Raw genomic sequence first — 24,526 nt, forward strand, 5'->3', positions numbered from 1 at the left:
AGATTATCTCCTCTCTCTTCTTTGCACCTCTTAGTTTGTCTCTATGTTTTTTCCCGTCACTCCAGCCACCTTGTTGCTGCCTCTCCGCACCTGAATTTAACCGTGGAGAAACGAGCCCCCTCGCCCGCCCCAGAACTGGGGTCTTGGAGCGAGCATGTCGCTCGGACACCACCACACCTGGTTGCCACCAGGACATCTTCGGCCTCCCGATGATCATCACGATTCGCGGGCAATCAATGGCTACTCGAAATCATTTTCCGGCCCCAGGACGCCCCAAATGCGCGCCTCGGTCGACGCTGATGGGTCTCACGCGGGTAATCTGATATCGGAGGCTGATATGGCAGCCGAGGAAGACCCACGCATTGCCATATTTCGCGATCTATACAGACGCAGTGAGGCGAAAATAAATAACCTATTTGCTGGCCAGAAAAATGTGGAGGACCTCGTTGGCGCCTCCGTCGCGGACGCTAATGAGCCCGACACCAAGAATGAGCGCGCTGATGAACCCGCACCTCCTCCGGTTCCCGCTAAGAAACCCGCGAGGAAGCTGGATGACGATGACTACGATGACTATGACGACGATGATGATGATGATGATGCTCCATCGCCGCCAAAGCCCAAACCGCTCACCCCTTCCCAGGAATCTAGTGCTCCTCCCCTAAGTCGCTATACGAGTGGTACGACATCGGCAGGCGGTGATGTCTCGAAAGAGACGAAGAAAGAGACGTTGGAAGATATCCGGAAGAAGTTGGAGGAAGACAAGAAAGCAACTGAGGAAGCTGCGAAGAGAAGTTTCCATACCATTTTCTATACACTAGAAAATGACCGAGATGCTATGCTGGATCAACAACGCCTAGAAGAGTCTGAACGGCAAGTTGAAGCTGAAATGTCGAGCCAAGCCAATGCTGGCAGCAATGCGACTTCAACTTCAAACGGGTACGGCTCGTTGAGCAATGCTAACCTTGGCGCGTCGAGTCTAACGTTGAAGAATCTTATTGCGAGAATCGACATGAAGCGGACAATGGTGCAAGCCTCTGATGCAGAGCTTCGGAGTTTGATGAGCGAGGTACGGAAGAATCGCAGCAAATGGGCCAGTGAGGATAAAATCGGCCAGGAAGAGCTATACGAAGCTGCGGAGAAAGTCCTCAGCGAACTTAAAGCGATGACGGAGCATTCGAGTGCCTTTTTGACTCGTGTGAATAAACGAGATGCGCCGGATTATTACACAAGTACGATATACCCTTGACTCGAAGTCACGCCTGTACTAATTCATTAAACAGTCATCAAGCATCCCATGGACCTGGGAACAATGACCAAGAAGCTGAAAGCACTGCAGTATAAGTCAAAGCAAGAGTTTGTTGATGACATCAATCTGATCTGGTCCAACTGTTTCAAATATAACACAAATCCGGACCATTTTCTGCGCAAGCATGCCTTGTACATGAAAAAGGAGACGGAGAAGCTTGTTCCTCTTATTCCAGAGATTGTAATCAGAGATCGTGCTGAAGTTGAAGCAGAGGAGCGTAGACTTCAGCTCGCGGAGCTTGACGGTGCAGAAGAGAGTGACGATGAGCCTATCATGTCGTCCAGAGGTAGGAAAGCTCCCGGTAAATCGTCCAAGAAAGGTGCTGCTCCAGCTCGAAATACCCCTAGCGGGTCTGAGCCGCCTGCAGGTGCATCTTCCCAGCCACCAGCACCTGCACGCGCGGACTCCGATGTCCCTGCCGATGGCACCCAAAACGGTTTCGCGACACCACCACCCGGGACACAGACACCTTCAGACCCTGCTGGCGTCGCAGCTGGTGTCTCCGGAAGTCATGGCGATTCTATGGAAATTGATGGGTTAGCGCCCCCGTCTAATGCACTTAGTGCTTTATCAGCACCGGGCGCGGAGGCCGAGGATCCTGAGTACAAGGTTTGGAAGCAAGTCACGAAAAAAGACAGAGCTCTTATTGCTGCAGAAAGGCATCGGTTGTTTAAAGGTGACAAGCTAAACTCGGACGAACCGGCTCTACTGCGCACCAAAGCTGGTATGCGAAGGTGGCTGAGGAATCAAAAACAGATCAATGCGGAAGGTGATAAGTCCAACGAGCCAAGTGCACAAGCCATGGGGCCTGGCCCGGCTGGTGAATCTCTTGCTGAAGGGATTGAGGTCGAAGAGGATAAAGTGATTCCTGATTATTACGATGTTATGTCAGGCGTTCCTGATCTGCCTGGGCAACTGCTCTGGAGGGAAGACTCTGATGGCAATATCGTGGATGCTTCAGAGGAGTTTCTTAGGATCCTGCCGAAGGGAACATTCACCCAGCCCGAGAGCAAACTTTCCCGCAAGATGGATGCGAATATGCGGCAAATGCAAGAGACTCGAAAGATTTGCTCCAAAATTGGCATAGTCAAGCAGATGCAGTTGCAATCTCAGGTATGTTTGCTCGCTCCTGTGAGGGCTGGTGAATATTCTAATTTGAATTGTAGATGTACCAGAACCAATTCCAGAAATACCAGCCGGAACCATTTGTTGAACACGATGTTCCTCCTCATGTGATGAATGATGAAGGACCTGTTGTTTCTCCATGGGTTTGCAAGGCAGCTTTGCAGCGCTCCGTTGCAAAGATATTCTATCATACTGGATTCGAGGAGTACCAACCGTCAGCTCTTGACGCTGTCACTGATATCGCTTCTGATTTTTTTCAGAAGATAGGAGAAACCTTCAAGTCTTATATTGAGGCACCCAAAGTTCCTACCAACGATTCAACGGATATTGTGTCTTCAAGCAATCAGTGGAAAAAGGCATACACCGAACCGGAAATTGTGCTTCACACACTGAACTCTGTCGGCATCGGAGTTGAAGACATTGAGTCTTATATAAAAGACGATGTGGAACGACTTGGAACGAAGCTCGCGACTGTCCATGACCGCTTGAGGTCTTTGCTTTCTGAGCTTCTGCGGCCTGCCCTTGCCGATGGAGGTGAAGATGGTTCCAGTGCATTTGCAGATGGCAGTGAACAGTTCGTTGGTGGTGACTTCGCTGAAGACATTGACGAAGATTTCTTTGGATTCAAGGAGCTCGGTCTGGATAAGGAATTCGGCTTGGCTACTCTCAGTGTCCCGCTTCACCTGCTTCAGAATAGGATGTATAACGCTGCTCAGTCCCAGAATACAAGGTATGGTAGACAACTCCCGGATGCATTATGGATACTCACCGTTTCTTAGCTCTACCCAAACCGTAACCCTCTTCCCACCGCCCCCTCCATACCCACGGATCACATCGGAGACGTTACCGGCACAAATTGGATTGGTCCAAGGGTTTTTCGGTGCCAAGTTGCAAGCGAACAACAACGAGGGTCTGGTTGAAGATCTCGAACTACCACCGAAACAAAGACCAATGGCTGCTAAACCTCGTCTTCCAGCCTCTGGCAAGATCCAGCCACCCTCAGCCCCGACCGGGCCGACTTCCAGCCCCCAAAAGCGGCCACTCCCTCCGGCAGCTCCTGGTCAGCAACCAAACGCTATCAAGCCTGGGCCCTCAGAACCCAGTAAGAAGAAGGTCAAGAAGAACAGTGGCGTGGCCCTGGAAATTCCTGGATCAGCTGCCGACGGGGACGAAGCTGCAGCGAATCTGGATGGCACTAAGACTACCGATGACCCAACATCGACAAACTTGGATTCCAAGGATTCTGCTGAGGTCCCGGGGGGTCCCGTCGCTGATTCTAACAACATTAAGAACGGACCAGATAGCTCCATGTCAGACGTCACCGCTGCTGGTGAAGGCGCCGGTGATGCCAACGGCGATCCAAACAAAAGTAACAACAGCACGGTTCCTTTGACAAACGGTACAGTGGGTGATACATCATGATGTTATACGAAACATACCGAACCCCTCGTATTGCAGGCCACAATGGTACTTGTACAGCCTTTCCACTACTTATACCTTTGGATGACTCTCTCTCATCTATCTTCCAGGGTCCTAAAACCCTTTCTGTTACATTTATTTCTGCATTATTTCTCACTTTCAGTGTTTTTCTAAAGTGCATGAATACCCGGCATTTCTGGTTGGGCAGGTGAAGCCAGTTTCTTGGGCATGAAATAGACAACGACTCACATCCGAACACCGGGGGAACGCTAGCGATGAGAATTCGATATTCTGGTTTTCTGGCAGCAGCGTTCTCTTCCATTTTCCCTCCTTTCTCTCAATTATTCTGCATTAGGGACCGGGACATTGAAACAAAAAAGATAACAGGTGATTATATGGAATGGCGCAGCATGGCATGATTTTAGGAGGGAATAAACAGCACAGCAACTCATCCATTTTCTGTACCAGCTGGTTCTAATCCTTGACTATTCTATTTTATCCTTCTTTGACTTCGAGACAAAGGGTGCACCCTAGAGCAGCAAATCAGTTCGGGCCAAATTGTTCACATCTGGGTGTCTTTCCTTGTCTCTTTTTACTGTACTTTGGTGATTCCTCTTCTTCTATACCATGTACTCGTATGCTAATATAAGCGTGCGCAGTATTTCTTTCTCTCTTCGTTTGGATTTCATTTCTTCTTCCTACCTTACTACTCCTTTCCCTCGTTTTGCTTGCTCGTTCATGCCATGTCTCCACTTTTTACTTGCTGTTCTGCTCTACTGGTCCATTCATCATCGATGTATTATCCGATTTTCTGCTCTGCTACTCTAAACAGAGATCAATACTCGTATAGTACATAACATGTTATCTGACATAAAGACCTTAACAATCCAGTGCCTGGCTAAGCTGCAGTTTAAAACCAAGTTTTGTTTTCAGTCGACTATCTTACCTATTGGTGAGACGCACTCGATTCCGTTTTCGTTATGTCATGGTACCAAAGATTTAGAAACATGATGATGATTACATCTACTGCCATACGCCCCGTGGGTGTTTGGTACTGAAGGACGTAGCAAAGCAAGTTGAGATGAGATTGTGAAAGCCTAAAGATATTCCTTAGGTACATACTGAAACTCTCGTCCACAACAGCCGTATCCTCCAGATCCATCCGCCCTTGCTAAAGGCAGTCAGTCCCGTTGGCTCAGCCGTCGCTGACTCGAACCTCTAAATGCATGACCATGGCTAATGGAAAATCCTGATAACATGAGCCAACGCAGCAAGCAAAGCTAAAGGAGCGGAGATAACCCAGTCCATATGCCAGACATGGCTGGGGAGACGTAGACAAGTGGTGAAAATAAATTTGCCGCTTTGCGTAATATTCAAGTATCCATATAGCCAGCACTTAGATGTACCAAACTGCGAAGGGCAGTCTATTTGGAGTACCGTGAATTGGCAGGAGCCTCGGGTCGACGGGCTTATCCTTGGGCTTAGGGTTCGTCATTGGAACTTCGCGTCCGCTTCGCGGACCAGAACTGGCAGGCACATCCTCATGATGACGAGCGCGGGCCGCAATAAGGTGTGCATAGTAAACTGCGGGGACTATAGTTGTTTATGTTAGTCACGAAGTCTTATACAATAGGGAGAAAAAGGTGCGTACACAATGAAACCGAGGTAGTAGACCGCATGTACTGATAACAATGATCATAGATCATGTTCTCTAGCTGATGTGCTTTGTGCCCAATTTGGTCCAAAATAACATGGTAATGGACGGGCCGTGAGGTACCTTGAAGTGCAATGTGAGAGTATAGGAAGAAGTCCCAGTCATGCGGGCTAGTAACGTCCTTCTCAATGAGAAGTCCTGGCAGAGGATTACCGTTTTTGTCGGCCGCATTACGATCATTCGGTTTAGGGAATGCTCGGATATGGTGGCGCTTGTTTGCGATGATAACTGTAAACTTTCCCTTCCATTTATCTTGGGTTAATTTCATGAAGATAGACTTCATATCCAAGACTTCTTGCTTGAGAATCTTCTCTCTCTCCCCCTCTGAGACACCATCGCGGAAGTAATAAACGTTTTCGGGGGCGCGTCCTTGACCAACAGTAGACATCCACTCTCGCACAAGTGGGGTGAGCATGTGCTCCATATTTGCACGAGCGATAACCTCCACTCGGTCGCCATTCGTCTCACAGGCACCCCAGTAGCGCCCACCAAAAGTATCCATGCAGACGGATACAGCGGCCATCGAAGGCGACCAAACACCTATGGTAGGATGCGTGACATCCGCACCAATGATCATCGACATTGGCCTGAGGTTGGCATCATTGACTTTTGGTATAATGCGAGCAGTGGTACCCCCGAGCTTTGCATTGACTTTCATCAAAACGTTAGAAATATACTGCGGGTTCGCCTTAGCCACGTGGGCAGACTGCAAGACCTGGGAAGGCACACCCCAACGGCAGTCACAGGATTTCTTAATCCGGAGGTATGTGAACGAGTTCTTGTCTGGGACAATAATCAACAGGAGCTGGGGCTCCCTTTGGAATTTGTTACCGGTTGAGTTGAAAAGTCTCTTTATGGCCTCACCGGTGTCCTCTGTCAATTCAGCAATTAAGGGACGTTGGGTAACATTTCCTCCATGGCCAGCATAGGTCTTCATGAAACCGTCAACAAAGTGTTCCACCTGGGTTCTGTTGATGGCGTTGCGTTTGCCTGGGATAAACCCAACACCCCAGCAGCTGAGAGGCTGTTTGTTCGGCTGGTAGAACTTCTTTCCACGAAGATCCCAGCGGCCGTTGGTTCCTGGATTGTGACGTTGGTTGCCGCCAAACTGGATATCAGGGTTTGGAAGCAATCGAGCCTTAGTACGGATCATGTTTTCGTCAATTTGGAGTCCGAAAGTCTGTAGAACCGGATCCTTAGAATGATCCAGCATTCTCTTGGACTTATGGATTGAATTGAGACGATCAGCTGGGCGTGCCGCAGCATATTTGATCATCTGCGAGGTCTGGTATTCGTTTAGTTTCCAAGGATATTTGTGGAGACCATGGATAGTCAAGTACTCCATGGGGTAGACAATGCCTTTCTTTGTCATTTCAACCATGGGAAGATCTGGGTATGTGAGTAGAAGGTTGTATTTCTTCTTGAAATATTGCTCAACTGTGATCTTCTCAATGATACCGGTCGCTTTGTCCTTGATCTCGATAATGTACTTGCTAGCACTGGCATTGATGAGGCCCTTAACAGTAAAATTCACATTCGTGCAAGGGCAGCCCCGGTAATGTGCTTGGACCACGAGCTTTTTCAGCCGGCGGTGGACTTCAAAAAATGCGTTCGATTCGGTTGTGCCGCCGTGACCATCCGCGACAGGTCTAAGCTCATGCATGAGATGCTGATGATCACGACAGTCCAAGACGGCCATAGCAGCACCCAAAAAAGAAGTGCGAGCCCAGAAGCAAGTGTTTGACACGTCAATGTTGACAATAAGCCCACGATTCTAGATAGCATTGTCAGTCTGAGGAATAGATACAAAAAGAGCATTGGCTTACAATAGCAGGCCTAATAGCCTCATAGACGCCCTTGAAGGCCAACACACCATTGCCCAAGTCCTTGTGCTCTCCATTTTCGTCGAAGAAGGACCGGCGAATTGCCAAAAATTTGCCGCTGGGCCATTCCCGAATGACGTGGTCAAGAAAATCTTTGATGGTTAGTTTATTTTTGAAGACAACCATAATGGTAAGAAGAGACAGGAGAAAGAAGGCACATACTCAGAGCCTCTAAAACAGATTCAGAAAAAGCAGCACGTCCCTGGAGCCAGGCATTCAAGACGGCGAGATTGACCGTCTTAGTAGGCCGTACAACTAGACGGAACGCATTCGAGGTTCGACCTCCAGGGCGGCCTTGTTCGGCATCAAGGTCGACCATAATATTCAGTCCGTTCGAATAGTTGTTCATCGACCTGTGACGGTGAGCAACCCCTCTTTCTATAGATTGTGCATTATGGGACATACCATGCAAGCTTGCGACCATCGTAGATGATCTGCTTCAAAGCAGTCTTTCTCGCATTCGAGTTCCAGACCTTCTTGCAGACGATATTTTTCTCATCACCGCTCCCGATGTTGACCTATATTCTGAGTTACTCCAGGTCTTCTTATGAGGCATTGGATGGACTCATTGGCTGAGCCAATGGCTGCCGGAGACACTCACATCGTATTGGTAAACGTTCCTACTAGGGAACTTGGTGATCGGGTATGCGTTTAGAGAAATATCCACTTCTTTGCCAGTGGTGTTGAAACCCGGACGAGGCACAGTTTCGACTGGGACAGAATACTTGACGACTTCGTCAGCTTCACGAACTCGGAGGTGGCGGAGGCCGCCGGTAAGTTTATTGACGACTTCGAATTCCTCCATGGTAGAAGAGAAAGCAGACGTATCGCTGGTATGAGACCAGGAGAGCGGCAGTATTAAAGAAACAAAACGAGGCAGCAAGATCCTACCGGTATGGGACAGACGAGGGAAAGCGAATAAGTTTGATAGGGAGGAAGATAGGGCTTTTTATAAGGGGAGAACGCCATCCTGTGAAGCGTTTGCACTTGATTCAGGTAATAGAAGACAAGTCAATGAATGCCGGCTTCCCACATCGATGGATAGCCTTCGGCCTGTGAATCCCCGTGATTCCATGTATGTGCCGTTTGGGTAAACGGGAATGAGCATGGGCGTGGGAAGGAATCCGCACAGTGAAGGGTGGAGAGAATAACAAAAAGACCAAAGAAGAACCAAGACAAGGGAATTAATGTGGCAAAAGAGAACAAAAAAAGACAGACGAGTCCAAGGAAAGAAGAATAAGAATAGAAGGCGAGAATGCCCAAGGGAATGTGGATTAAACCCCTACTTACCAAATGGTTAATCGCGAAAGCTGACAAGGGCAGGTCAACGTTTCGGCACACATCGGTTTTTAGCCTTGGTTTATCCAAAGCTGGGTCGATAAGAGGTACTGAAGCCATTCTTAGATTGGTGGTTGGGGTTATGATGCAGGTGGAATGGAACGGAATGGACGTTGTCTTCGGATGCAGGGTTACAACGGATTGTAAGACGTTTGTGGGGCAGACACAAGGATGGAAAATGGCGAGCGGTGATGAAGGTAAGAATGAATGATAGAGGTCGGTGGAGGGTTGATTGGTGATGGGAGGTGATGAGATGTGTGGTAGAATGAGGTAAGAAGATGTTGAAGAAGCAGGATGGAAGAGGTGAGGTGAGGAAGGTGAGGGAGGTGAGATGTTGCCAAAGAAACACAACAGGGCAAGTGAGGTGTAGTTCAATGATTGGCTCAAGGTGTTGCCAAGGGTGATGGTGATGATGATGATGATGATGATGATGAGAGTTGATTGAGCAGCTTGAAAAGTGGAAGGTGGAAGGTGGAAGATGGAAGAATAGATCAAGGGTCAGATGAGGAAGGTTCAATAGACCGTCGTGACTACCGCTTGTCTCCTGTGAGTGAGGATGGGTATCAACGGACACCGGGAAAGAGCCTTGGAGGAGTTGCGTGGCCAGAGTCAACAGAAGTTGACAGTGGTTGACCAGATCTCTTGCTGGAAATCCCGTCACAGTCAGTGTCACGTTTGAAAAGCTTGCCTCTTTCGGACTGTTCTATACTTGACATCTCTCAGCCACTGCGCACGTTGTGGAGGTGGCGCTCCCCAAGGAAAATACTAATAGAGCAAGTCGAGGCCGAGATACATATGTTCTGGAACTAAGGCAGTGGATAGAACAAGGCTGTGGAGCTGCAGAAGATCAGTCTGGGCTTTAGCACCGCTGGCAATATCATGTTCTCATCACGCTGTGGCACACTTGCATAGAGGCTTATTGAAGGAACGATCTGGATGATACATCGCACCACGCCTTTTACTCAGGTGGAAAACGTCGTCACTTCAAGAATACGTTAAATACCATTGTCAAAGTAGAAGAAAGATATTGCAGACTCGAGAGGTATCCTGAGAATCGCACAATCCGTGCCATAGAACGAAACAAAATTTCCCCTTCATCCACCCACCACAACTTCCTAGTGACCCGTTTCATATTGGAGACCAAAGATATAAAGAAAAAACTGTACAAACCCAACCTGCAATGGATAACATATCCTACCCAAAAGAAAGTCACCGAGTGATATTTGCTTGTTGATCCCAGCTGATAGGGGTTTCGTGACAATTTGCCAAACCAAACTTGAACGCCGTTCGTCAAATGTAAGCAACGTTTGAAAATGACTACAGATCTAAGACACGCCAGGCCGATGAGATGTGGTTGAAGCCGATGCGAGACACCAGGCAATGTGAACCCAAGATATTCAGATATTGCGCATTATCATCAAGCAATAGTAGGAACCATGCCTCTATGCGTTGGTATATTACTGTGGGCGATAGACACCTGTCGGAAACGGCAAGCATTAGTTCCACTATTCGGACAAAAGAAAGGTGGGGTTCCAAAAAGATTCTAGAGAACTGGAGGCGTACCAGGAAACCCAAGCCCGCGGACAGAGGGTGGAAGTGGAATCTGTGAGATGGAGGTGGGCATATCAATTCTTCGGATAAGGTCAACCAACTTCTCTGGTGAGAACCGACCAGCGTTATAGGCTGATGCCGAGGGAATGATGCTCAGGAGATAAACAATGTCACGAGGCAGTGGAGCAGGTGAACCTTGTGACCGAAATTGAGATCCAGTCTGGCTGCTGATGACTTGTTGAGTACGTTTTGGCGGGTCCAACTGTCGCCTCTGGGCTGTTTTCAGCGGGGAGTCAGCTCGAATAAACTTGCGCGGTCGATTCGTATCGTCATCAAAGTCTTCTAATGGTCTTTTCGGGGAGTTGGTTACTGACGCATCCGGATACCTCGAAGATGGCGTGCCATGACGAGACACGGGCTGCTCCGTTGGGAATGCTGTCTTGGGCCTTGTTTGGGAGGGAGAGATGATCGGCCGCACCACGGTAGGGTCGAAAGCAGGGCTAGAGTATCGATGGGCGAACTGTTCTAATGTCGGGTCTTCGGGGAACAGTTCACGCATGCGATTCTCCAGATTTATGACTTGTACTAAATCTCCGTAACGAGACTCGTATTCGTGAAGGAAGGCAAAGATGGGTTTGGTCTTGTGCACATTTTCTGGGTTAGATGCCAGCTTTCTTACCGTCATCTCGAAGACTGCACGAGCGTCTGGAAAGAGGTATCAGCTTCCACCTCAGAACGACCTACTAAATGGGATCAGGGGACTTACTGATAACATCATTAATGTCAATCAAGTGCTTCAAGTATTCGAGTGCGAAATTCTCATCCTCGGGAAATAGCTTAGCACCCCTTTCGAAGATCTTTGTTGCAGCCGGGTCTTTATAGCAGTGATATTCGATGAGTGCGCTTGCAATATAGACATCACTAGTGATACGTCCTCTTTTGCGGGCGTCCGCAAACACTTGTCTGGAGCCAGGCATTTCGCCAGGTTTACCCTTGCCTTGTATGCGGCGCATTGCGCGCATGAGAGCAATCCATGCGAACGAGACCGTTTTGGAAAGGATGTTGATTTGGATTGCATGCGCATTGCGCAGGGCTTCGATCTGGGCGTTCTTCATCGACTCTCTTGCCTTCGAGTCACTTTGGTCGTCATCGTCATCGTCTGTCTTGGACGGCTGAGTATCCGGGTTCATTTTCGCGAAAGTTTCCTCGAGTCGTGCAACATCTTGAGATTCTCGCGTGCGTGCTTTGGCGATTAAGTCGTAAAGCGCATTAAGAAGCTTGTCATAAGGTTCTCTAACCTTGGCACCTCGCTTTATGGGATCTTGTTCGGACTCTGAAGTGAGTTCCAGCCGGTCAGCACGCTTGAACGCGAGAAGACAACTCTCCGGGTTAGCTTCTATGCCGTTCTTTAAGAATTCATTGCCCTCGTTCTCCATGTCGTTTAGGAAGCAGAATTCAGCAGCCTCAAACCATATCTCTGGTAAGAACCTAAGAGCCATGAGAGCTTGCTTATACACATAAATTACACGAGCTTTGAAAGCAGCCTGATCTTCCTCTTTTAGAACAAGTGGGTCTCCTTTCTCCCATTTGATCCAGCGCTTCCAGATATCAACCTGTTGCCCGAATTCAATGTCACCATCAGAGCCTAGAACAGGGGGTAGCCTTGGTAAAGTTGTCCGGTTCAGGTCCCTGGTGATATTTTGCAGTTCTGTGTAAGAGCTGCGAGCGGTCATGTACGAGGGCGACTGCTCCTGAAGGAACTTCCGTCCCTATACATAAGCATAGCAACATTAGCGTGGGCACGCAACTACAGGTAAGCAGGGCATAAATTACCGTGAGTTTGTTTAGACCCATTTCAAACTGGTCGTATTCTTTCCAAAGATTATTGACAGCTTGAGTGGGAACGCAGATAGCTTTCTGATAAGCCTTGCGCAGCAAATCCATTTTTTGCTGGTCCTGCCACCCAGAACCGCCGACATTCCCTGGACCAGAACGTATGAACTGGACATAATCCGTCCATATAGACCCGGAATCCTTATCTACACCGACATACTGCAGTGCTAAATCATAGGCGGACGAAATAATCCTCCTTGATTGACCAGTAGTATCAGTTGTCAAAGGGTTACGCCGGCGAACGTAGTCCAGATATACCGTCCAGAGCTGGACGTCAGCAATAGTCAAAAGAGTCCTATTGAATATCTGTTCAAGGCGATATAACTCGTTGAGCTCAGACTCCATGGTGGCATATGCCACCCACTGTTCGGCCTAAGAAGGGTTAGTCCTTGCCTTCTCCAGACGATGCATGAAATACTTACAGAAAAGGGGAACGCCGTCAAGAAACGCTCGTATACTTCACGTGCACTGTCGATTCTATTGCGGCTTCTGTGTTCATTGATCAACTCGAGCCATGCTGGGATGTCACCACGTGGGTCTTCTTGTATTCTGTCCTCCAAGATACCAACGCGATCGTGAGGCAATCGGCCCTTGGCGGTCGAAGGAGAATCAGGAGCGGGTGTAGCTGCAGCGCTATCTTGCATATTTTCAGGCTGTAAAGTACGTGAGTTGTACATATCCTGGCTCAAAAGCGCAGGTGTATCGCTTTTAGAAGCAGCAGCAGAAACAGGGGTATAAGAGCTATTGGGAAAATTCTTTGCGTTGGCAGATGCCTGCACAGCACCGTCCATTGATACATCAGGGGTAGGAGTATCTTCATTTGCATTTCCTGAAATGGGTTGCTGAGGCACAGTCATAGATATAGTATTCATGTCCTCGACACCTAGTACAGCTGGCGGTTCATAATCCGCATCACCCGCGTCATCCTCATCTTCGTCCTCAACCACAAAGCCCCCAATTGTCCTCGTCTTCAATGGCACAGAAGTACCCGACGCAGGTGCCGACGCTGATGCCTGGGAGTCAGCTCGGGATGGTGTCTGGGAAGGGTAGGCACTATCCGCGGGCTGGCTGGGATCCGTTTCAAGGGGGATAGACTGTGTAGGGGGGGTTGGATCTGAAGGAGAAGCACTTGAAGGAGCGATTTCACTTTGCTTAGAATCAGGAACGGAAGCAGAATATTGATCTTGAAGTGTTTTCGAAGGATCATAATCATCTGAATCTGAACTAGCGCCCTGGTCTTCAACAGCCTTATAGTCCACGGAGTCCGCATTCATCGCCTGGGCCTGGAAAAAGGCCATTTCAGCATCATCTTCAGCCATGACAAAAGCGTTTTCTGGATCCCAATCAAGGTGTCGTGAAAAGAAAATCTGCGTGTTCGGATCTGGTTAGCGACTGACTCCGCAGAGGGGGGAAATGGACGATCCGATTTTTCTGCTACCCAAGCAACGTACAATGAATATGAAGACCCCTAGTCTGTGAGAGGAGAAGCCGGAAGGCGCCCAATCACTCTTGGGAGGTATCCGCCTCAAACAGAATCCGGGGTAAAATAAGATTCAGTAGGTCAATGGAATGCCAGTGATAGATGATGCCGTCTCACAAGCTGTGGCTGAAGCTGCAGCTGTCACGCAGAATCGTCTCACGTGATGGAGGCGGTGGGCGCGAGATTGCGCCCAACAGACGCGGCGCGTCGTCGATCCTTCTTTAGGGTCGAACTGGTTTAATTAGTACTTGCTCGCTGTGTCCCTCCCCTCGATTGAAGTCTCCAGTTTCTCCGTCCTTCCTCCCTCCCTCTTCGTTTGACTTCGACATTATTTTCCAAGTGTCTTCTACCGTCTTATTGACCACCTCTCCCCTCCTTCGCAAAATTTCCATCCAACCTTGCCCTACAATTAAAGACAGCCGTTTACCGCCATGTCCGTTGTTTCTCTCCTTGGGGTTAAGATCCAGAACAACCCCGCCCCTTTCCTTGCTCCCTATCAATTCGAAATTACTTTCGAATGTCTTGAACAGCTGCAAAAAGGTACTATATAGAATATCGCTCCCACAGCGATACTTGGCTAACCAGATGCTAGACTTGGAATGGAAGCTCACTTACGTCGGTTCGGCGACATCGTAAGCGAAGCTCGAAACGTCGCTTTCGACAGACATATTTAACTAACTTGAATAGGTCCGAATATGACCAAGAACTTGACTCTCTTTTCGTCGGTCCCATCCCCGTTGGCGTGAACAAGTTCATTTTTGAAGCCGAAGCACCGGACCTTAAGCGGATTCCTACATCTGAAATCCTTGGCGTCACCGTGATTCTCCTCACCTGTAGCTATGATGGTAGAGAATTCGTCCGTGTTGGTTACTATGTGAACAATGAATACGACTCGGAGGATCTCAGCGCAGAGCCTCCTGCAAAGCCAATCATTGAGCGGATCCGCCGAAACATCCTTGCGGAGAAGCCAAGAGTGACTAGATTCGCAATCAAATGGTACAGTGTTTGATGATCATCATGCGAGTATTAATGTGGCTAATGCTCACTTGTTTTTATCAGGGACTCGGAAGAATCTGCACCAGCCGAATATCCCCCAGATCAGCCAGAAGCTGATATTCTGGAAGATGACAGTGGTGCCTATGGTGCTGAAGAGGCGGAGCTTGAAGCCGCCCTAGTAAGAGAACTTGCGGATGCAGAGAGGGATGTGAAGGGTGAAGATCATGAGATGGAGGGCGCCGAGCCCGCCATCAAGGAAGAGGAGGAAGAAGACATCTCCGATGCTGAGAGTGAAGATATCGAGGATGAAAGCGACGATGATGAGGAGGATCTCGACGAAGAAGAGGCCGGCGATGGCGATGAGGATGTTGAGATGGGTGACGACTCTGAACAGAAAGATGATGGTCCCAAGGCTGATTCTACAAATCAACATTCTCACCAGCCAGAGGTTATGGTTCACTAGGTTGAACATCTCTTGAAATACGCATTGACATCGCCCCTATTACTTCCTGACATTTATTCTAACAAGTTTGTTTTACATGATTTTACGATTCAGTTGCGACGTTATGATGACAACCCTACCAGCCCTACTATCGTTTTACAAAATCGCTGCATCTAGTTTATGATATAGAACCAACATAATCTAACGAATGAATAGTTGCTAGGTTTCCAAACTATCTTCACTTTTTTACTCCTCACTATGAACGTAAGGAACAAGCAAGGGTATGTAGCCGGGGTAACAGGATCACTATCCACCTAGCAACTAAACTCCCGGCATTTTTGCCAGTTCATCCCTAGCGGATACATGCAAGGTGGCTGGGAGATAAGCACTCATGGCGCCCCAAAATCAGGATCTATCGTCTCGATGGATACGGTGTGAACCCGACCAGCATTGGCCGTTCTATTTATCGCTATTCCCCTTTTCCTGCTTTGGTTGAGGCCGCAACAGACGGTCCGTCCAACGCTCACACAGCAGTGCGCGACTCCTCGACATCCGGGTACTTGGGACACCGCTAGTCACGCACAAGCAATTGTATAGTCACTTTGAAGTCGGTCAGCCTGCGTTCACGTGAACACTCTGGATAAAGGGCCTTAAGTTATCCCCGTAAAAGAGAGATCGACTCGCCGTTCGAAGTATTGAACCTTGATAATACACATGAGGGCGATCTCAGCCTAGCGGGGTCCGTATTGCTCCCTTGCAATATAAGCATAGAAAAGATAGACAGGCATACTAGCCACAAAAACAAAAACCCTCAAATCCTGTGTCGTGCCTTGTTTATCCCCGTGTGATCATGTGATCATGTATAACCCTTACATGTGCTCCTGTATGGGAAAGCCCAGGCGCTTAACCAAGAAGTTATGACAGTCGGGCATGAAATAGCAGATGCCTAGTAGATATAGTAGTCTGAAGTCAAACATATCGAGTTTGTTAGTCTCAGAGCATCGCGAGGTGTATCCTTGGAGGTCTATGCACCTGAAGCAAAATAGCTAGGAAGTAAAATATATCTGAACACTAGTAAACGATAGCCAGCGGTGCAACCTCTGGAGTAATCTACATCGAAAAGATATGAGAGCAATCCTAGGCATGGTATGGTCACATGAATATATAACCAAATCGTTTTGATACATCTGTTTCAGTAAAATTTTGTACAAAGACTTCACACAGGTATCTTAAGTTTATTATATGAGAAGACTGACCTTAGCATGAATGAGGGCTTATATGGTTAAGGCAGAAGAGGAACCATGTCACATTCTTACATTTGGACTGCATATATTGAAGCAATCTCCATAAATGATATCGAGTACTATACACAGTTGCGCTACCGGCCTCGGTAGAAGGGCGAGAGGAGGGAGGGTTCTTTCCTTCCCTTCTATCTCTTTACCTTCCAAATCGTTCTCTTTCTCTTGACTAGATAGATTTTATTCACCTTTATGGCTCGATTTCTTCACCAAGTATTCTGTGTGACAGCATAAGAGCTAGTATTTATTCTAAGCCACTGAATCCCACCTAGCCTTGGTTGAAGTACGCGCCCTAGTCTTTGGTATTCTATTCTCCGTCTGAGGTGAAGTAGCTCATCATAGTTAAATGGAGGCTTTCTTTGTGCATTTTAGCATAAATGAGAGAAGAAAGACTATTCTTAGGCTGGCATGAAAAGTTAAGAACAGTGCATCGGGATCTAAATAGCCTGTGAATGATTCTTTACGGTAGTAGTTCCAGGGCCTATTAATATTACTGTAATCACTATCAGAGTTTCACGGCTAGGGTTCTGTTGCTGGGGTGCACCGAGGTAGCATTGTGTACTCTACACACATCCAGAGCATAGTCGTTGCTATTACAGAGGTTACCGGCGCTATATAGATTCATCTTAAGCAGGGTTGACTTGTTATTTTCAAGAAATAAAGGGCCTGATTGTTTCGGAAGGCCTTAAGAACTAGAAATAGAATGACTATCTATACTTACGCACGCAGTTTCTGAAAGTAGACAGTATAGAGATAACTCAACCAACGAAGACGAGAAAGAAATAACACCAACGCCAATACCTAACGTGGGGTATGTAAATAGTAGCTATACTGCATAGACACAATCTAAGACAATCAAACGGCATACTTGCCCACATTTTATAAAGGAGTCGTCTACCAGTCACAAGCATTTTAGAGTCCAAACTTTGACCCTAGCACTGTTGTTTTAGTTAGCGAAGTATGGTTAGAAGAAGAAACCAACACGGACTTACCACCCAGCACCGCCTTCTTCTTCTGGTTTTGAACGTACTTGTTGACGTCCCGGGCCCAGTTACTGCTGTTTTCTTCCAGTCGTTCCATCTGGTCACCGGCAAAATTCAGCTTTTCAGTGCGCTCTTGCACCTGGCGCTGCATATACGACCAATACCCTTCTTGGCTGCCTTGTTCCTGGGACAGATTGGACATGGTTCGTCCCTCCCTTGCAAGTCTTCGGCGCTCTTGATCTTCGAGCTTCATCTGCTCTTGCATCTTTTTCGAAGGCGGGCGATCAGGGCCTCCAACTATACGAACACCACCGTCAGTAAATACTCCTTAGTCAAATGTAGCAGAGAAACCTAGAGAAGTGGGAACGGGTATACGAACTAAGAATGTCCATGTCAGCAGGAGAAATATATTGGGTGCCGGAGATCCATTGCACGTTGGTAATCGTCGGGCGTGGGGGGGTGGCTGCCTGTACGTTATAGAGCTGGTCTTCGGAATGTCGCCTGCAATCTTCATTAGCGAATTATTGACCTCAGGCCAGTGAGAAGGTGCACATACAGCCCATTTCCAGCTCCCCAAACGTTAAACAATCCCACTTCGGAAGGCCCGGTCCAAGTAAGAACTGTTCCATTAAAGCAAACCGTGGACTCCGAAAGGCGTTTCATATCAGCCATGTAATTTATTTCCTTGCAGCCCATCTCTTTGAGGCCTGGGATGGAGAAAGCCCGCACGTTGCCATCACCAAAAAGCCCAACAAGACTGTAACCTCGACCCTCAACTTTGACAACTGCAGCAGAATCGCACAGATAATCTTCCCACGATTTATGTGCGCCCTTAGAAGTTGCAGGCTTGAAAATCCTGCAGCCAGACACGGTTACAGCAATGACGACACCGTGTACCCGAACTCCATTTCTTAAACCTCCAACAGCGTTCGGAGTAGCTAAGGCAAGATCGCCACTCTCAGCATCAATAGGAATGATGCTTATGACCTTATCATCCAGCAAAGTTGCTCCAGCAAACGAAGCCATATAGCCTCCATTTTCCGTTGGAAGGATCTTAAAGGTTGCAAGATTTCCTCGGTTGGTGCCTACAAAGCAGCAAATGCTCGAATAATCTGCAGAAAACCAAGGATTAGCATAATTTTGCATACCTCAAGACCTCGCTGTCTCTTCCTACCTTCTCCCTCCAAAGTCAATACACCAAATTCAATGCTCGTTGGCCATTCTGGTGGGGCGTCATCAGACGATCGGTGTCTCAAGAAACTACTCCGCTTGCTAGGCTTTGTTAGTTCGGACAATCGCGCTGTATGAATCACTACCGGTCCGCGCAAGTCGACGATCGCCAAACTGCCACCTTCGAAGCCGGCAGCGACAAACCCAACTTGACTATGTTTCAGCGCAGTGACTGATCCTTGTTGCATATCCAAAATGGTAAGGGGAAGAAGTCCCTGCTTCAACCCAGGATCAGCCCTGTGAGCGATCTTAGTCAACTTCCCCGGTCCTTCGTTAGCGCCGGCGGGCTCTTCGTGGCCAAAATTTCCATTATTGCCCCAACGGAATATCACAACCTCGCCACTCCTGAGGCCAACCGACAGCTCACCCGTTGATCCGCTTAGAGCCATTTCGGTGACTTCCACATTACTGACACGACCAACGGCACGAGCCAAATCCACCTGGATGACATCCCCATTCTCGACCTCATCATCATGGCCGACATCCCAGAGACGAATGGTGCCATCGGCATGAGCGGTTGTAATCACATTACGATCTTCAAAGCGTTTGAGGACCTTTTTCCCTTCCGCACCACCTAGTAGGAATTTTGGTCCTTGCGACCTCCGTTCCCTGAGACCAAGCCAAGCTGAACGATCGACTGGCGTAAGAGTCATCTTGTTCACGAAGGGATGAACAAACGAAAGAGAAGGGTGGACCATATTGGTGGGGGTAATCGGATGGCCGCTTGGGAAGCTTAAAGTTATCAGCTCTCCCGAAGAAAGCACGGCGATCAAGGCAATCGGATCATGCCCACCAGCATAGTAGGGCGAGGTGCGGGGAATAAGGCAGAAATCCACGACTTCTGCGCCTGGAGGTGTTGGGAGATTTGCTATTTGTTTTGGAGACTCGAAATAGTTCGATATTATGGACCAAGAGGATGTTTGATAATTTGGAGTTGGCCCCAGGTCGATGAAAGTAAGTCCTTTGTTGACCTCAGCTTTCGGTTTACCACCAGCTATTAAAAGTCCACTATCATCCCCGTTTCCCTTAACACACCACGCAATATGAGTAATGGGGTCCCTGAGCCCAACAGCGCTCCCTGATGGCAGTGGTCTCTCAGAGCTAGCACCTGGCTGGTCAATATTGGGGGTTGTAATTGATCTAGCCGCTATCTTGCGGCCATCTTTAGAGTCCCATAGCACCAAACTATTGTCATCATGCACTGTCAATACGAAAATCCCGTTAGGGTGCCAGATAGCCCTGGTAAGCCGTGGCCTGCGCGGCTCCTGGGATGGGACATCGCAATTCCCACCCAATGCACCCGGGGGAACTTCATACTCGAAGTACTTCTGTGCTATGTTCTGCTTGAACGAGAATGTCACAGCTCCTTCGGGATACCCCACTAGGATCTTTCCAATATCGCGAGGCGAAAAGGAGAGTGCGATGACAGGGCAAAAGCGTGCTCGCGGATTACGTTGGGCCCAGAGATTGGGCACTTTAAAAGGCGTTAAAGATTCACGATCGAGATCGTATGCAATGACATCACCTACGGAAACCAGTTAGCGCGTCATCAGTAACCGTTGCGGAGGGATTGCCCGGGTACCATTCTGCAGGCCAATGAAGGCATAGTCGAGGCTAGGATCCGTCAACAATGCGCTGACATGATTAGGCGGGGCATAAGAGAAGAGCGTCTGTCGTGTCTCGAGGGAGAAAACACAAATTTCACTTTTCGAATCAACGCTGACAAGTTTGTCGGCACAAAATTGTAGGAACTTGGCCGACGCCTTCCGGGGCAGTGAAAAGACAACGGATACCCGACGCTGGCCGAAAACATAGATCTGACCGCTGCCAAACTGAGTATCACTGGTACCAACGGCAATAAGAGATTGAATAGGATCGTAGGCAATAGCGCTGATCTGAGAATTTATGCCATATCGAGCAAACTGCGAACAGGTGAGCAACCGGAAAAATGTTGCCTTGGGTGCCAAGACATACATCATCGAGGGCGAACAAGTCCGGCGACAAGCCGTCGGACAGGTCCTTTTGGATGCCAGCTTGCTTTCCTCTCAGGAAATGCGCCATTTCCTGCAAATGTGAAGCTCTACTGAGAGGTAAGAAGAGTGTGGAGGGGAGGAAAGAGAAGGATGAGCTGTGTTTCGCGGTGTTGAAGGGGTACGGAGCGGAGACCCCACATATGAGCTTTGAAGCGTCATGGCGCGGACACTGTTGCAGGGCAGCCGATCAGCCCCGCCCTTTAATTAGGTTTCTTTTCTGCCCTATAAATTACGACCTCCTGAAAATCAACGAACAAGTACAGCTAGTACTAGCAGTACATACATACCAACTGACAAGAAGAAAAGAAGAAGATGGGGGGGGGGGGGGGGATATCAAAACAAAAGGAAAAGAAATGAAAAGGTGGGGTGCAGATCAGATCGTAAACCGTCATTTATTAGTATTAGCAGTAGGAAACCTATCGTGTAATACTTATCCACCGATATATGAGCAGATCTAAAACAGGGAAGATATAGGATAATTGGGATTTTCTACTAAACAAGTTTTGGATTTAGATTTCCTTGTCTTTAAGATCCACTGAGACTTAATCACTTAATACTTGATTTTCACTTCGGCATATACTAGCTTCGGATTCATCATCTAGGAGGGGCTTATGGTTGCTACAGTAGTATCAGGTCCAAGTCAAGTAGAGGGTATCTCTGAGAAACTATACTACTATTGGTCTATCTTCTCTAGAACAAAGGAAATACTTTTACTTGTTGTACTTATTTATCAGCGTTAGTATTAACGCGTCGATAGATAGATAGCTTAAGATATTGACAAAAGACAGCACCAATATTTATTATCCAACTGAAGCAATTTCTTTCGCAAATCACCTAGCAAACCTGGACTGTAATCAAGTCCGAGCCAAGCATTTGTATTACAGACAGTAATCGCCAGATCTGCTAGGCAGCAACAATCGACCGAATATTTACTTCTAGTTGAGGCGGTCCTGTCCTTCTGCTTACGCCCAGATTTAGCTTTATCAGGTCTAGATTCCCATTCCCGTTACCTACCTTTAGATACTAGTAGTTCCGAGTCCCGCTCGAAATGAAATCTATGGGCTTGTATCAAAGAACACCTAAACGCCGGTATTGTGCAACCCCCTGAAATGAGTCCCCCATTTGTAGGTCTGAGAACCGGGTTCATCCCTCAGATAGCAGCCATCTTGTTCAATATCATCGTCAACCGCCTCCTTGCATCATTTTCCGCAATCATATCTCGATTCCGATAGTATTGCACGGTGACTCTTTCAACCGACCGATAGCAAGCATATCTGTTAAAAGTGGCGACAAAGAAGGAACGTCAGTGCTACATATCCCAAACTCCTTGTAGGACAGATTCACATACAAAAGCTGCCGTATTTTTTCCATCTCGCTTCCTACCATCAGCGATCGTCCAAAGCCGTCCAACATCGAAGACGATGGTTCTTCAAATATTTCACCCATGTAGATGTCACCCCATAGCGTTTTTCCCAAGTCCACAATGCCAGATAACTGTTTGGATTCGGGATCGACTAGTACTTGCGTAGGGTGACCAAAGTCAACGACTACTAATCGCGGCAAAGTGATTTCCTCAAGCGCTGGTGATAGCCGACTAAGCTGGTGCCTTATCTCAGCATAAGGAAGGTTGACAAAGACGTCCTCTGAGTCACGGAGAACGCTTTCAAACAGGATGACAAAGGCCTCTCGCCATGATCGCCTTCCAGCGCCGCTGGCTACCTGCTCCAGGGTCCCAAAGGAACCAGACACATGTTGTCCAATCTTTTGGGCTAAGAATCCCAGTCGCCGGTCAATATCTTTCCGATTCTGAGGAGTAAGCCAGGGTTCCATCTCATGTAGTGTAGCTCCGGTCACATAATGCCGCATCAAAAAGGCGGAATCACGTAAATTACCTCGAGAGTTGTAATGGAATATTTGCGGAATGCCGGGAATTCTGCTCTGCTCGAGTAAGTCGAGTGCACGGGCTTCTGTATCAAGTATGAATTGCTCTCGCCGTAGTAACGGTGTCATCGGCGCCGGCGAACATTTCAAAAGTACATGGTTTCCATTGGATAGTGATATGAGACAAAGGGGATGGAGGTGCCCGTCAAGGGGGGAAATGTTGCTGACATGGACAGCAGAAGTGAAGATCCGCTGGATAATTGTACACAGCTTCTCAGATACTTCGAACCCGCGAGAGTAATGGTCAGTAAAGGAAGGACACATGATTTATTGTTCTGGCTTGAGGGATAGGTTGTCGGCAAAGATAAATACTAGTTTGCTCATTATGGAATGTTATATATTAGCCAGGGCGAACCCGCTTATGACCAAGCTTTATAGAAGATAGAAAGCAACATATGAGGGAGGAGGGAACGTGGAGGGTTAAGAAAAAACATGGTTCAGACATCAATCCTGGAATACCACCCTACAGCGTAACGAAGCCAAGGCTAAGATGCTATCAGAAGTGTTAAATTGGATCGTCTAAACGAGGATCCACATCAAGGACTCCTGCTTCGTTCGCCTATGTATTCTGCAGTTCGGCTGTATGAGACGCTATCGTCTCAATTTACCAGACCATTCTACCACCGGCAAATCACCCACTGGTTCTCTCCCGAATCGCCAAAGCAAACCACAAAATTGGATTCAATGACATTGTAGTAATGGGGTCGCCAGTCAAGCGAACGTGCCCCCTGACTGGTTAGACGGAGGAATGAGCCGACTGGATTGCACGGAGATATGCGGGCACTGATGAGGTCAATCGAGTGAGTGACATTAAGAACTGGGGCTTTCGCCTAAGGCTCCCGCTCTTAGAAAGGTGCGATGCAGTTGACCCAATCAGAGGTCTGCCTTGCCGAAGACAACAAAGCGTCCCGTCCACCTAAGGAGTTTTGATCCCCTGTAGTGGACTCGTCTTAGTACTTGTGCGCCTTGAAAATATATCTGTGCACTTGCAGTTTCACAAATTAATTTCCCAAAATGTCTCTTACGTTTTCTATACCTGTTTTGTTCTGGTTTTTGGGACTCTTGGTTCCCCGAATCACTCAACATTATTCGATATATAAAAAAAAAAAACTTAGTTTATGGAGTAGACCGCTAATTGGACCATATTAACGAAGAACTCCTACTCTCAACCGAAACAGACTCGAAACATCTGATGGATTCTGGAAACACTGTCATGACCTGTGGTCTTCACGCGTGATTAGGAATGGCATCATGACGAGGAATTATGGCGAGCTGCTAATGTTGGGGTAGGAGCATGAAATGAGTAATACTCAGTTCGTAACAAGTACAAACCTGGTCTGTACATACAATTTCAAGTACCCCGGGCCAGGTTGATCCATCACCCTTTTGGCGAGGCAAACACGTGTCCCAAGCACGTGTGAAAGGCCGTCGAATGGTCAAACAATGGTACCTTTGGGCTAAGGTTTGGAGATTTGGAATCGAGAGTATTCGAGTTGTTCCCACTTGGAAGTAAGTGGGCCTCTCCATCCATGACAACCAGACCCAATGAATCACATGGACTCGAGTGTAACTGCTATTTTGGGCAAAGGAGAGAGAGAAAGGAAAAAAAGAAAAAGAAAAAGAAGGCCTTTCCGTGGTGCAATCATTTCCTCAAAAACTGCGGGCATCTCTGTTGGTGGTGGGTACGTGGGTACTATAAAGTCTTGACTTTCGCTTACAATAATGTATGTAGGTACATAAAGCACCAGTTTGTTTCCAGAACTAACAGGTCCATGCTAAGTACAGGTAGCACATTGGATATCGTCCGACCTTGCCGTAAGTAGAACGATATGAATCGCTTTTATGGCGCCTTCCTATTCTGTCTGAGCTGCACTAATCAGATCTTACATTGAAG

General features: G+C 47.8%; 6 protein-coding genes across 6 annotated transcripts; 2 read left to right on the top strand and 4 right to left on the bottom strand.

Moving 5' to 3' along the window:
* Window positions 1-154: 154 nt before the first annotated feature.
* Window positions 155-3,853, top strand: ABOM_010044 (SAGA histone acetyltransferase complex subunit SPT7; the record flags this gene model as incomplete). Its single annotated transcript, XM_022537172.1, has 4 exons — window positions 155-1,229; window positions 1,281-2,419; window positions 2,473-3,161; window positions 3,211-3,853. 4 exons carry the CDS (start codon window positions 155-157, stop codon window positions 3,851-3,853), a joined length of 3,546 nt encoding a protein of 1,181 aa, XP_022385101.1.
* Window positions 3,854-5,246: 1,393 nt separating this feature from the next.
* Window positions 5,247-8,252, bottom strand: ABOM_010045 (putative eukaryotic translation initiation factor eIF-2C4; the record flags this gene model as incomplete). The annotated part of the gene is made up of 6 exons (XM_022537173.1): window positions 5,247-5,443; window positions 5,502-7,338; window positions 7,391-7,539; window positions 7,610-7,800; window positions 7,853-7,965; window positions 8,049-8,252. The coding sequence occupies 6 exons, from the start codon at window positions 8,250-8,252 to the stop codon at window positions 5,247-5,249; spliced, it is 2,691 nt and encodes an 896-aa protein (XP_022385102.1).
* Window positions 8,253-10,242: 1,990 nt separating this feature from the next.
* rna14 (cleavage polyadenylation factor subunit RNA14) lies at window positions 10,243-13,548 on the bottom strand (the record flags this gene model as incomplete). The annotated part of the gene is made up of 5 exons (XM_022537174.1): window positions 10,243-10,262; window positions 10,349-11,041; window positions 11,103-12,105; window positions 12,170-12,601; window positions 12,652-13,548. 5 exons carry the CDS (start codon window positions 13,546-13,548, stop codon window positions 10,243-10,245), a joined length of 3,045 nt encoding a protein of 1,014 aa, XP_022385099.1.
* A 592-nt stretch (window positions 13,549-14,140) lies between these two features.
* Window positions 14,141-15,168, top strand: asf1 (nucleosome assembly factor ASF1; the record flags this gene model as incomplete). The annotated part of the gene is made up of 4 exons (XM_022537175.1): window positions 14,141-14,249; window positions 14,302-14,341; window positions 14,397-14,705; window positions 14,769-15,168. The coding sequence occupies 4 exons, from the start codon at window positions 14,141-14,143 to the stop codon at window positions 15,166-15,168; spliced, it is 858 nt and encodes a 285-aa protein (XP_022385100.1).
* Window positions 15,169-17,357: 2,189 nt separating this feature from the next.
* On the bottom strand, window positions 17,358-20,719 carry ABOM_010048 (putative SNARE-dependent exocytosis protein (Sro7); the record flags this gene model as incomplete). Its single annotated transcript, XM_022537176.1, has 7 exons — window positions 17,358-17,383; window positions 17,438-17,725; window positions 17,808-17,929; window positions 17,985-18,540; window positions 18,603-20,183; window positions 20,241-20,580; window positions 20,633-20,719. 7 exons carry the CDS (start codon window positions 20,717-20,719, stop codon window positions 17,358-17,360), a joined length of 3,000 nt encoding a protein of 999 aa, XP_022385103.1.
* A 1,122-nt stretch (window positions 20,720-21,841) lies between these two features.
* Window positions 21,842-22,896, bottom strand: ABOM_010049 (phosphotransferase family protein; the record flags this gene model as incomplete). Its single annotated transcript, XM_022537177.1, has 2 exons — window positions 21,842-21,965; window positions 22,040-22,896. The coding sequence occupies 2 exons, from the start codon at window positions 22,894-22,896 to the stop codon at window positions 21,842-21,844; spliced, it is 981 nt and encodes a 326-aa protein (XP_022385104.1).
* Between the last annotated feature and the right edge of the window lie 1,630 nt (window positions 22,897-24,526).

This window comes from Aspergillus bombycis (genome assembly GCF_001792695.1).
Source record: "Aspergillus bombycis strain NRRL26010 chromosome Unknown contig00113, whole genome shotgun sequence".
Lineage (NCBI taxonomy): Eukaryota > Fungi > Ascomycota > Eurotiomycetes > Eurotiales > Aspergillaceae > Aspergillus > Aspergillus bombycis.